The sequence below is a fragment of the Oncorhynchus mykiss genome, chromosome 11 (assembly GCF_013265735.2).
Source record: "Oncorhynchus mykiss isolate Arlee chromosome 11, USDA_OmykA_1.1, whole genome shotgun sequence".
Lineage (NCBI taxonomy): Eukaryota > Metazoa > Chordata > Actinopteri > Salmoniformes > Salmonidae > Oncorhynchus > Oncorhynchus mykiss.
Window position 1 is genome coordinate 46501393 of NC_048575.1, and position 12903 is coordinate 46514295.

The 12903-nt window shown below is 41.9% G+C and overlaps 1 protein-coding gene across 2 annotated transcripts in view; it reads left to right on the top strand.

Moving 5' to 3' along the window:
- LOC110535764 (protein FAM222A) overlaps positions 1-12903 on the top strand; it is an 81701-nt gene that overhangs the window by 41102 nt on the left and 27696 nt on the right. The window contains exon 2 of one of the 2 annotated variants that reach the window (XM_036935559.1): positions 7811-7965. The exons of the other annotated variant lie outside the window; for it this stretch is intronic. Coding sequence (XP_036791454.1) covers positions 7860-7965 — 106 coding nt within the window. The 5' untranslated portion in view covers positions 7811-7859. The remainder of the gene's footprint in view (positions 1-7810; positions 7966-12903) is intronic. 2 annotated transcript variants of the gene reach the window in all.

Here is a 12903-nt window from a genome sequence, read left to right on the forward strand (position 1 = left end):
TGGAACAAAATACAGGACCATTCTGGAAGAAAACCTGATGGAGTCTGCAAAAGACCTGAGACTGGGACGTCTTCCAACAAGACAATGATCCAAAACATAAAGCAAAATCTACAATGGAATGGTTCAAAAATAAACATATCCAGGTGTTAGAATGGCCAAGTCAAAGTCCAGACCTGAATCCAATCGAGAGTCTGTGGAAAGAACTGAAAACTGCTGTTCACAAATGCTCTCCATCCAACCTCACTGAGCTCGAGCTGTTTTGCAAGGGGGACTGGGAAAAAATTTCAGTCTCTCGATGTGCAAAACTGATAGAGACATACCCCAAGCGACTTACAGCTGTAATCGCAGCAAAAGGTGGCGTTACAAAGTATTAACTTAAGGGGGCTGAATAATTTTGCACGCCCAATTTTTCAGTTTTTGATTTGTTAAAAAAGTTTGAAATATCCAATAAATGTCGTTCCACTTCATGATTGTGTCCCACTTGTTGTTGATTCTTCACAAAAAAATACAGTTTTATATCTTTATGTTTGAAGCCTGAAATGTGGCAAAAGGTCGCAAAGTTCAAGGGGGCCGAATACTTTCGCAAGGCACTGTACATATGGATGAGCGATGTCAGAGCAGACCGGACTAAGATAAAGTAGAATAGAATACAGTATATACATATGACATGAGTAATGCAAGATATGTAAACATTATTAAGTGAATGAGATACTGTAGAATAGTATAGAAAACAGTATATACATATGAGATGAGTAATGTAGGGTATGTAAACATTATATAAAGTGGCATTGTTTAAAGTGGCTAGTGATACATTTATTACATCAATTTTTCCATTATTAAAGTGGCTAGAGTCGAGTCAGTATGTTTGCCCCCGCTAATGCGTTGGGCAGGTCGCACCCCTCTCTGGAGAGCCTTGCAGTTACGGGCGGTGCAGTTGCCGTGCCAGGCGGTGATACAGCTCGACAGGATGTTTTCAATTATGCATCTGTAAAAGTTTGTGAGGTTTTTAGGTGACAAGCCACATTTCTTTAGCCTCCTGAGGTTGAAGAGGCTCTGATGCACCTTCTTCACCACACTGTCTGTGTGGGTGGTCCATTTCAGTTTGTCAGTGATGTGTACACCAAGGAACTTGAAACCTTCTCCACTGCACCCCCACCACTCTCCCAGAGCCCTCACCTCCCTGTAGGCTGTCTCGTCATCGTTGGTAATCAAGCCCACTACTGTTGTGTAGTCTGCAAACTTGATGATTGCAGACGACACAACAGTAGTAGGCTTGCTTACCAAACCTACTAATACAGCTAATACATCGGTATTAGCCAGATGTTGGTGTCATGTTGCCATAAATGTTGGTATTTTCCTTGGGTATACAGTATATGGGCTCGTTTTGGATAGAAATTCAGTTCTGCTTTAGAATGTAATTTGGGAGTCTGTTTGAGCCAGGTACACTCCTAACCTGCGGTTTGCTATTTTGTTTGAGATGTAAGTCTATTGTCTACTCGTATGTGTTGTGAATATCTTTGCCAGCTATCACTATTGAACACTGTGGAGAAATATGGACACCTTTGCACCAGACCTTCAGTCACACTTTATTTGGATAGTCCATCTGTAGATGATGGTCATACTATCTGTTCATAAGCATCTGACGATCTGTTGATAAGCAACTGCTTGCTAAGGGTACGGTTAAGGTAAGGTTTAGAGTAAGGGTTAGAGTTAGGGCTGGGATTAGGGTAAGGGTTAAGTTTAGGGTTAGGATAAGGATCAGAGCTAGAGTTAGTTTATAAGTTAATTGAAATGTTACTGACAGTCTGTAGAACGTGTACAGATGGACTATTCAAAAAGTCTCTTGAATATCTACCCTTAAGACCACATCTCCACGTTACCTAGTTCACATTTGGTGGCAGCGGTGGGATATGAACCCACGCCTCCGAGGAGACTGGAGCCTCAAAAAAGAGCCACAGGAGTAAAGTGACAGCTATATCAATCCAGCGAGATTTGAGTGACAAGTGGATTTTGCACCACTCAAACACAGGAAATAGATGGCTGAAAAATACATCCTCAGGTGGGAGGGGCATGCACGGCGCTAACTTAATTGTTACCAGAAATGATTTGATATTGAGATGAAAACGGCTGCATTGGACCTTTAATAAATGGGCTGAGAGGACACAGAGAGAGGCTTTTAGCCTTTGAATGGCCAGTAATGAGCTCAAAGTGCCTGTGTGTTTGGGCCAGGCCTGCCTCACTGTGTGTGTGAGAGAGAGAGGGGAAATGGCACTGCACACACTAGTAGGCTTTTCAGGGGCACCTGGCATGTGCGTGCATGCACATACTGCAATCAATAGGTCTTCTTTGACTATGCATACAGCACATGAACGCCAGGGCTTTTTGTCCATCAAAAAGGGGCTTAGATGGTGGGCGTGTCATGGGGCGTGGCAATCAGCGAGATCGGAGCGGCTGAATTCTAGAGAACATTTTAGAGTGGCGCAGCGGTCTAAGGCACTGCATCCCAGTGCTAAGGCGCCACTACAGCCTGGGGTTCGATCCCAAGCTGTGTCACAGCCGGCAGTGACCGGGAGCCCTATGGGTCGGCGTACAATTGGCCCAGTGCCGTCCGGGTTAGGGGAGTGTTTGGCCGGGGGGCTCATTGTGCTCTAGTGACTCCTTGTGGCATGTCGGGCGCCTGCAAGCTGTCATCATGGCTACTTTGAAGAATCTCAAATACAAAATACATTTTTATTTGTTCTAACACTTTTTTGGTTACTACATTATTCCATATGTGTTATTTCATAGTTTTGATGTCTTTACTATTCTCCAATGTAGAAAATAGTAAAAAATTAAAACCCTTGAATGAGAAGGTGTGTCCAAACTTTTGACGGGTACTGTTTATAAAAAAGATTTAGAGGCCCCCCATCTTGGCGGTGAAGATACATTTTTTGCAGTTTAAAGATCATTTCTTGAAATTCTACCCATTTTGACACGCAGCTTACAGAAAATGTTGCAGTTTTAAAGCTAATTTGCTGAAATTCTATGCATTTTGCAATGGGCTAAAGCTATGTTATTTTTCTTAAACATAATACCTAAATCAATGCTGCTAAATTAAGTGTTTTTGGAGTTTTCAATTCTCCCTGACTGTTTAGCTTTTCTTTTGGTGATTGTCAATTCTCAAAGATTATGTTAGAAAAAAATATGTAGGTCCATTATATTTTTTTATGTACTTTATATCTGAGTTTTAGTCGTTTAAGTTTACACTGAAAGTGTTTTTTCATCCTGAAAATGTATAAACTAAAAAACATATATATATATACACATGCACTGAGTGTACAAAACATTAGGCACACTTGCTCTTTCCAGGACATAGAATGACCAGGTGAACCCAGGTGAAAGCTCTGATCCATATTGTTGTGACTTTTAATTTTAGTTATTTAACCTGTATTTAACTAGTCAAGTCAGTGAAGAACAAATTCTTATTTACAATCACGGCCTACTCCGGTCAAACCCTAACCCGGACGACACTGGGCCAATTGTGCGCCTGTCTATGGCACTCCCAATCACGACCAGTTTTTAAATCCAATTCTAATCATTGTAGATTAAGGGGGGGAGAAAGGTTAGAGAATACTTTTTAAGCCTTGAGACAATTGAAACATGGATTGTGTGTGTGCCATTCAGAGGGTGAATTGGCAAGACAAAAGATTGAAGTCCCTTTTAAATGGGGTATGGAAATAGGTGCACACAGACACATGCTTTAAACATTATAGGCTTACTTATAGTTTGAGGTTCTGATCTACTGTTTTTACATTGTGTTTAGTCTACAACGAATGAGGCGATAGAGTTTATACACACAATAACTTACATTCTGTGAGGCATTTGGGTCTTTATGGTCATAGAGCTGGAGATTTATAGCCTACGGGGAGATTGATTAGTGCCGTCACTGGCCCTGATGCAGGGTTGGCACTCCCCCTCCCCACCCATTTGCCTGTTCTCACACACACACACACACACACACACACACACACACATCTTGGTCCCCCAGGCCTTTGCTGACAGTTTCCGAGAGCGGTCGCATGTTAAGTTGCTACAGACAGACTGCTGTTTCTCAAGATTACAATTTTTTTGCTGTCCAGAGATAATGCTATCAATCACCATGGCACAGGAGTGTATGTGTGTGTGTATGTACTGTACAGTGCCTTCAGAAAGTATTCATACTCCTTGACTTATTCCACATTTAGTTGTTTTACAGCCTGAATTCAAAATCGAATAAAAATAATAATCATTCTCACCCGTCCACACACAATACACATAATGACAAAGTGAAAACTTGTTTTTGGAAATTCTAGCAAATGTATTGAAAATGAAATCCAGAAATATCAAATTCTGTAAGTATTCACACCCCTGAGTCAATACACTTTAGAATCAACTTTGGCAGCGATTACAGCTGTCTTTCTGGGTAAGTCTCTAAGAGCTTCCCACACCTGGATTGTGCAAAATTTGCCCATTTATTATTTTCAAAAGATTTTGAAGTAGATTTTAGTCAAAACCGTAACTTGGCCACTCAGAAACATTCACTGTCTTCTGAGTAAGCAACTCCAGTGTAGATTTGGCCTTGTGTTTTATGTTATTGTCCTGCTGACAATAGGTTACTGTGCTGTTATTGTCCTGGGAATTCATCTCCCAGTGTCTGGTGGAAAGCAGACTGAACCAGGTTTTTCTCTAGGATTTTGCCTGTGCTTAGCTCCTTTGCGTTTATTTTTTATCCTGAAAAACTCCCCAGTCCTTAACCTCTCTGGGATCGTTCGGGACGCTAGCGTCCCACCTCGCCAACAGCCAGTGAAATTGCAGGGCGCCAAATTCAAAACAACAGAAATCCCATAATTAAAATTCCTCAACCATACAAGTATTTTGCACCATTTTAAAGATGCACTTCTCGTTAATCCAACCACAGTGTCCGATTTTAAAAAGGCTTTTCGGCGAAAGCAGAACATATCATTATGTTAGGTCAGCAACTAGTCACAGAAAGCATTCAGCCATTTTCCAACCACAGAGAGGTATCACAAAAAGCAGAAATACAAATAAAATGAATCACTAACCTTTGACAATCTTCATCAGATGACACTCCCAGGACTCAATGTTACACAATACATGTATGTTTTGTTCGATCAAGTTCATATTTGTATCCAAAAACCTCCGTTTACATTGGCGCCATGTTCAGAAATGCCTCCAAAACATCCGGAGAAATTGCAGAGAGCCACATCAAATAACAGAAATACTCATAAACTTTGATGAAAGATACATGTTTTACATAGAATTAAAGATAAACTTGTTCTTAATGCAACCGCTGTGTCAGATTTCAAAAAAGCTTTACGGCAAAAGCACAATATTCAATAATCTGAGAACAGCGTTCAGCCACAAAAGCAAGCCATACAGTTACCCGCCAAGTTGTGGAGTCAACAAAAGTCATAAATAGCATTATAAATCTTCACTTACCTTTGCTGATCTTTGTCGGAATGCACTCCCAGGACTTCCACAAGAAATGTTTGTTTTGTTCGATTACGTCCATATTTATGTCCAAATACTTCCATTTTGTTAGAGCGCGAGCGCAAAATCCAGACGAAAAGTCAAGAGTTCCATTACAGATTGTAGAAACATGTCAAACGATGTTTACAATCAATCCTTAGGGTCTTTTTATAATAAATCTTCAATAATATTCCAACTGGACAATAGCGTATTCATTACAGAGGAAAAAGTTGTTTCTAAAACTTGATTGGAGTCCACCTGTGGTAAATTCAATTGATTGGACATGATTTGGAAAGCCACACACCTGTCTATATAAGGTCCCACAGTTGACAGTGCATGTCAGAGCAAAAACCAAGCCATGAGGACGAAGGAATTGTCCGTAGAGCTCTGAGACAGGATTGTGTCAAGAGGCATATACGGGGAAGGGTATATGAGAACATATACCCAAGAACACAGTGTCCTCCATCGTTCTTTAGAAGAAGTTTGGAACCACCAAGACTCTTCCTAGAGCTGATCGCCCGGCCAAACTGAGCAATCGGGGGAGAAGGGCCTTGATCAGGGAGGTGACCAAGAACTCGATGGTCACTTTGACAGAGCTCCAGAATTCCTCTGTGGAAATGTGAGAACCTTCCAGAAGGACAACCATCTCTGCAGCACTCCACCAATCAGGCCTTCATGGTAGAGTGGCCAGACGGAATCCAATCCTCAGTAAAAGGCACATGACAGCCGCTTTGGAGTTTGCATAAGCACTCAGGACCTCAGACTGGGGCGAAGGTTCACCTTCCAACAGGAAAATGACCTTAAGGACATAGCCAAGACAACATAGGAGTGGCTTCAGGACAAGTCTCTGAATGTCCTTGAGTGGCCCAGCCAGAGCTTGGACTTGAACCCGATCAAACATCTCTGGAGAGACCTGAAAATAGATGTGCAGCGACGCTCCCCATCCAACGTGACAGAGCTTGAGATGATCTGCAGAGAAGAATTGGAGAAACTCCCCAAATACCGGTGTGCCAAGCTTGTAGCGTCATACCCAAGAAGACTCGAGGCTGTAATCGCTGCCAAAGGTGCTTAAACAAAGTACTGAGTAAAGAGTCTGAATGCTTATGTAAATGTTCTATTCAGTGATGTAAAGTACGTAAGTATAAATACTTCAAAGTACTACTTAAGTACTTTTATTCGGTATCTGTGCTTTACTTTACTATTTATTTTTTTGACAACATTTACTTCACTACGTTCCTAAAGAAAATAATGTAGTTATTACTCCATACATTTTCCCTGACACCCAAAAGTACTCGTTATGTATTGAATGCTAAGCTGACAGGAAAATGGTCCAATTCATGCACTTATCAAGATAACACGTGGTCATCCCTACTGCCTCTGATCTGGCAAACTTACTAAACACAAATGCGTAATTTGTAAATGAGTGTTCCCCCTGGCTATCAGTGCATTTTAAGGAATTAGAAATTATTTATACTTTTACTTTTGATACTTAAGTATATTTAGAGCCAAATACTTTTAGACTTTTACTCAAGTAGTATTTTACTGGGTGACTAACTTTTACTTGAGTAATTTTCTATTAAGGTATCTATACTTTTACTCAAGTATCACAATTGATACTTTACCACTGGTGATAGTTCCGTTTTGTATTTTTAATAAATGTGCAAAAATGTCTAAAAACCTGTTTTTGCTTTGTCATTATGGGGTATTGTGTGTAGATTGATGAAGGAAAAAAACACTATAATCCGTTTTAGAATACGGCTGTAACGATACAAAATGTGGAAAAAGTCAAAGGGCCTGAATAAATTCCGAATGCTCTGTATTGACTGAAGACATTACAGATTTTCATTTTTTATTAATTAGTCAAATAAATCAAAGACGTTATTCTACTTTGACATTATGGGGTATTGTGTGTGGGCCAGTGACAAAAAAACCTTATATTTAATACATTTTAAATTCAGGCTGTAACACAACAAAATGTGGAAAAAGTTAAGGGGTGTGAATACTTTCTGAAGGCACTTTGTGTTAGTTAGAAAGATGTGTATCTAATAGACAGAAGTCACGCTAGAGCAGATGCCATGTTTGAAAGCGTCAGTTTGGATCCTCCTTCCTCAAACCTGTTTGAACTCTTTGTCACAGAGTTCCTAAGAAGACAGGCAGTTGTAGGCGGCATCGAGCCAGTCCTTGTCCCAGCCTGCTACTGAGCTTCACAGACTTCCATGCCCGTGAAGTTTTGCTTCTTCTGTTCTGATTCTTTCTTCATTCCCTTCTCTCGTTCTCTTCTCTCGTTCTCTTTCTCCCCCAGGTTGGCCTTGGCAGTCCTCCGGCTGTAGTTGTCTCCCCACCCCCCCACCATGCTGGCCTGCCTGCAGAGGAGGCAGAACCCTCCCATCCCATCCTCCCAGCACCCCCTGTGTGCTAGCAAGGCCCTGGAGCCGCCTCAAGCACTCAGCCGAAAATGTAAGTCCACGACAAGGAAATATAAGAAAGGTCAAGAGTTTTGTTAGGTTGACGTTATTTGTTGTTTCCAAATGTACAGTGCCTTTAGAAAGTATTTACACCTCTTGACTTTTTACTAGGGCAAGATGAAAATCTTGGTCGACCGAGAGTCGTCTGTTCTTTCAACCAATCGATTGGTCGAAATGTTAAAATGTGTATTTTTCAATATATAGACACACTGTTTGAATAAATGTAACTATATGTAGGCTACTGAGCTTTATGCACTTCAATGAAAAATTAAGAAACACAAATGACTAAAGAGGGAGCCAGAGATCAATATAGCCTAACCAGAAGGGGGAAAAAATGTTGTCGCCCCCCCCCCCCCCGCTGCCCGTTGCTACTGGCCTTAGCAGATTCTGCCGTTACGCTCCTGAAGTTGCTGGTAATAGGCTACACCAGCAGTCTGAAACCTTTTCCATTTGGAGTGCCATGTCTATTGTTCTGCATGCCAGTTATGATTTTCATATGCACATTTTCGTGGAACAGTTTCATTTAATTTATAATAAAGTCTAAATATCTACAAATCAATGTCATGTGGTTAATCAAAATGATATCTAAATGAAAATTATACAAATCTAAAAGTAACTTCTATTGCCATTGCCAATATGTACAAATAGCCTACCTTAAGCCAACAAGTAAAAACATTGCAGCCCGCAGGTATAAAATATCCCGATAAAGATAAATATCCTATAAATCACATTGGCCACGCATGGCCTGCCTGCAAGGAACTTGAAACATTGTATCAACAATTAACTTGATCCAAAATCTTGTGTTAGCAAACTTGAAACATTGTATAAAATATTCTGGGCCCTCAGAGTTTCCTGCGCCATTAAGCTCCGGACAGACAGCCACAGCTGTCGGCTATTTGTGCAAGGTATAAGAAATAATCAGATAGGCCTATTTTATGACGTTTCCACCGGATCGGAGCATGACATTTTTTCTCCTTTCATGCTGAGTGGTTATCGAAAGGGAGAGCGCTGGAAATATTTTTCAAATAAACTATATTGTCATTCTCAATGGAGGTCAAATAGACATTGTTTACTTGCTGTTTGATTTAAATAAAAAAATACTTTGATAAGCTCCACGGTGATGGTGAGTTAAGTCAATCAGAAATAGTATCAGATCCCCAAATGGGCACATTTATAGGCCTACATTTGCGCGCAGGCCAGGCAGCCTAGGCCGACTGTACTTCTATGCATAAACAGGTGCGTATCCTTACTCAAGATTGACAGGAGCACTCCAAACAAAAAACAATGAATAACTCGACCAGTCGACTAAATAGGGTCAGCCCCACTTTTGACACATTTTGTTAGGTTAGAAAGTGAGATTAAAATGGATTTAATTGTCCTTTTTTGTCAATGATCTATACACAATATTCTAATGTCATACTGGATGGAAAAATTATACGATTATGTAAAACAAAACACATTTTGATTAGACAAGTATTCGCCCTCATTGGCAATGATTACAGCTATGAGAGTTTTTTGGTAAGTCTCTAAGAGCTTTGCATACCTGGATTGTACAATATTTGCCCATTTATATTTAAAAAAATTCAAGCTCTGTCAAGTTGGTTCTTGATCATCGCTAGACAGGCATTTTCAAGTCTTGCCATAGATTTTCAAGGAGCAAACTGTAACTAGGCCACTTGGGAACATTTCAATATCGTCTTGGTAAGCAACCCCAGTGTATGTTTGTAATTTTCCTGCTGAAAGATGAATTTGTTTCCAGTGTCTGTTGGAAAGCAGACTGAACCAGGTTTTTTTGTATCTCCAAAAAACACCTTAGTCCATGCCGATGACAAGCATACCTATAACATGATGCAGCCACCACCATGATTGAAAATATGAAGAGTGTTACTCAGTGATATGTTGGATTTGCCCCAAACAATGCTTTGTATTTAGGGAAAAAAGTTAATTTCTTTACCACATTTTTTTGCAGTATTACTTTAGTGCCTTATTGAAAACAGGATGCATGTTTTGGAATAATTGTATTCTGTACAGGCTTTCTTCTTTTCACTTTGTCATTTAGGTTAGTATTGTGGAGTAACAACAATGTTGATCCATCCTCAGTTCCATCACAGCCATTAAACTCTATAACTGTTTTAAAGTCACCATTGGCCTCATGGTGAAATCCCTGAGCGGTTTCCTTCCTCTCCAGCAGCTGAGTTAGGAAGGACGCTTGTATCTTTTTAGTGAGTGGGCGTAGTGGTACACCATCCAAAGTGTAGTTAATAACTCCAGCATGCTCAAAGGGATAGTCAGTGTCTGCTTTTTTTCTCACCCATCTACCAATGGGTGCCCTGCTTTGCGAAACTTTGGATAACGTCCCTGGTCTTTGTGTACCTTACAGATAATTCTATGTGTGGGGTACAGAGATGGGGTAGTCATTCAAAAATCATGTTAACCACTATTATTGCATGCAGAGTGAGTCTATGCCACTTATTATGTAACTTGTTAAGCAAGTTTTTACTCCACTTTGACATTATGGGATATTCTGTGTAGATCAGTGACACACAATCTCAATTTAATCAATTTTAATTTCACTCTGTAACACAACAAATGTGGAAAAAGTCAAGGCACTGTATTTGATGTGGTGTGCACTTACAGTAAAGTGAGTCTTTGGGGTTGCCGTGTTGTTCCTCATTGTGAAGAGAGGGACTGTTTAGCTGTGCTGACTGTGCAGTCCTGGCAACGCCGCGTTTGAACAGTGTTAGTGTTTAATGTGCCTCCCTTGCCCTGGGTGACCCTCAGGGACCCTCGGGGTGTGTAAACATTTACAGTGTCTGGCCCCTGCCTCTGCGGCACGGTGGGCTGGCTGTAAAGCACCACAGCTGCTCTGTTTGAGCCCAGAACACAAGCCTCCAACTTCCCTCACATGAAACACTATGTCCATGGGAAGTTATGTAAAACGGGAGGGGAAAGAAACTAGAAACTAGTTTGGACCAGCTAAGGATTAAAGAAAGCTGCCGTATTCCCGCTGGAAGGTGAATTTCTGCCTAAATTCCCTGAAGCCTCAGGATTAACCCTTTAGTGGAACAAAACTGTCCTGTTTGTGTGTGTGTGGCGGGCTGTTACGCTTATAGGGCACTCAATACTCTGGGAACGTTCTATGTTTGCGTGGCAGTCCTAGTACCTCACAAGCCGATTAAAGGGGAAGTAGAGAAGGAGCACACTCACCTAGCAATGTCTACCTCAGCTTAGGGAAGCTTAAAGGAACTATTGTACACGTAACGATTTCACCTGCTAATAGCCCTACTTTTCAATAGCATATCACTAGTAGTAAAGGAAACATACTTTTCTGACTTCCGCATGCCACAATAAAATAGCTTTATTGGTCTGGCCAGCTTGTGTACACCTTTCACTGTTGCATGATTGATTCATGTTTGCAAGGTTGACAACTTGTAACATATGTTTTTTAAAGTACGATAAGGTTGTAAAGCGATACTCAGCTTTCTCAAGTTTAACCCCCCCCCCCCCCCCCAAAATATTATGGCTAAAAGGTTACATGTTACTCCTTTAATGGGGATAGCAGTGCCTGCTCCCCTTCCTCGCTCTACCCAGCTATCGACGCCCCTGATTGGCTGTAGGGCAAGAAATGAAATACTAACCTGGGTCTGACAGGCCAATTAGATTTCAACAATGTCCTTCCCCTGTTTGCGTCAATTATCAAAGGGGAGAGGTAAAGAGAGGACCTGGTTGTTCAGACCTTACGTTAGTGTTTCCTGGTTCCATGAGGATGGAGCAGACCTATAGTGGAGTGAAGCCCGTCCAGTTGAGTGAATGAGAAAGTGATTAAGAGGGGAGAAATGAAGAGTGCGAGGACAAAAGAGGTCGGCCTCGAATGGCCATCTTAATCGATTCCTTCCAATTTGGACAGGATTAGCCCACTTCCTCCCCGGGCCTCTTATTGAAGAGCAGCCAGTGGGAGTCGGAGTTAGAATCAATAGATAAAAATAACAGTTTCTCCTTGTCCCCCCTTCTCTCCCTCTCTGTCTCTCTGTCCACCTGTTAAATCCGTTGATTGAAAGATTACCACCGTGGCCGCATTGAGGTTTATAATGAGTGTATTTGAGAAGACTGGCCTCCTTTCTGTCCCGGCGAAGGTGAGACTGTGTGTTGGATTTCAGAATTGTACTGTACTCTATAGCCCTTGCCCCTCAATGAGAGAGGGGATTGTTCAGCCAGGCTCAAAAGGGGTTCGGAGGGGCAGATGTCGGCTTTGGCCGGGGGAACGTGGGCACACACTGAGCTCCCTCATGCAAAGCTAGGTCATCGTCGATCGATCACCCGTGGCCCAGTTAGAGATGAGGGACGAGGAGGCGGCGTTGTGGGGTAAGTTGACCCGGGCTCTCAGTAGAACGCTGCTGCCTGTCTCTGCCTAGCCTGAACGATTCCAACCGCTCACAGAGAGAAAGAGGGTGTGAGGGAGATTGTTACCTGGCAGTGACAGGAGAGGGGAGCTGGTCTCCCATTTGCATCTTCTGTCTTTTACACAAAAGCAGTGAGGAGGGTGGGTGCTTAGGAAAGCGGTGGTGGGTAGGGAGAGGGTGAGGAGTGGGGCAGCAGGGGTATTAGAACCCCCCCCCCCCCTGCATGTAAATGCAGAGGGGCTGCACAGTTCATTGACGTGACTCCCATTAAAAATACCTCATACCCTCAATAAAAAAGGACTTAACTGGCGGAAAGCATTCAGATCGGCTTGCCAGACAATCAATTTCCCCTGAGCGCACAGAGCTTAGCGGGAGAAACGGGAGGCGGGGGGGGGGGGGGGGGGGGGGGGGTGTGTGTAGGTAATACCACTGAGGAAGCCATGCCAGGAAAAATGTGTTTTGACAGTTGCGTTGTTTGCAATATAACCTATAAGTTCATATCCTTAGCCTAGGCCTATATACATATAACG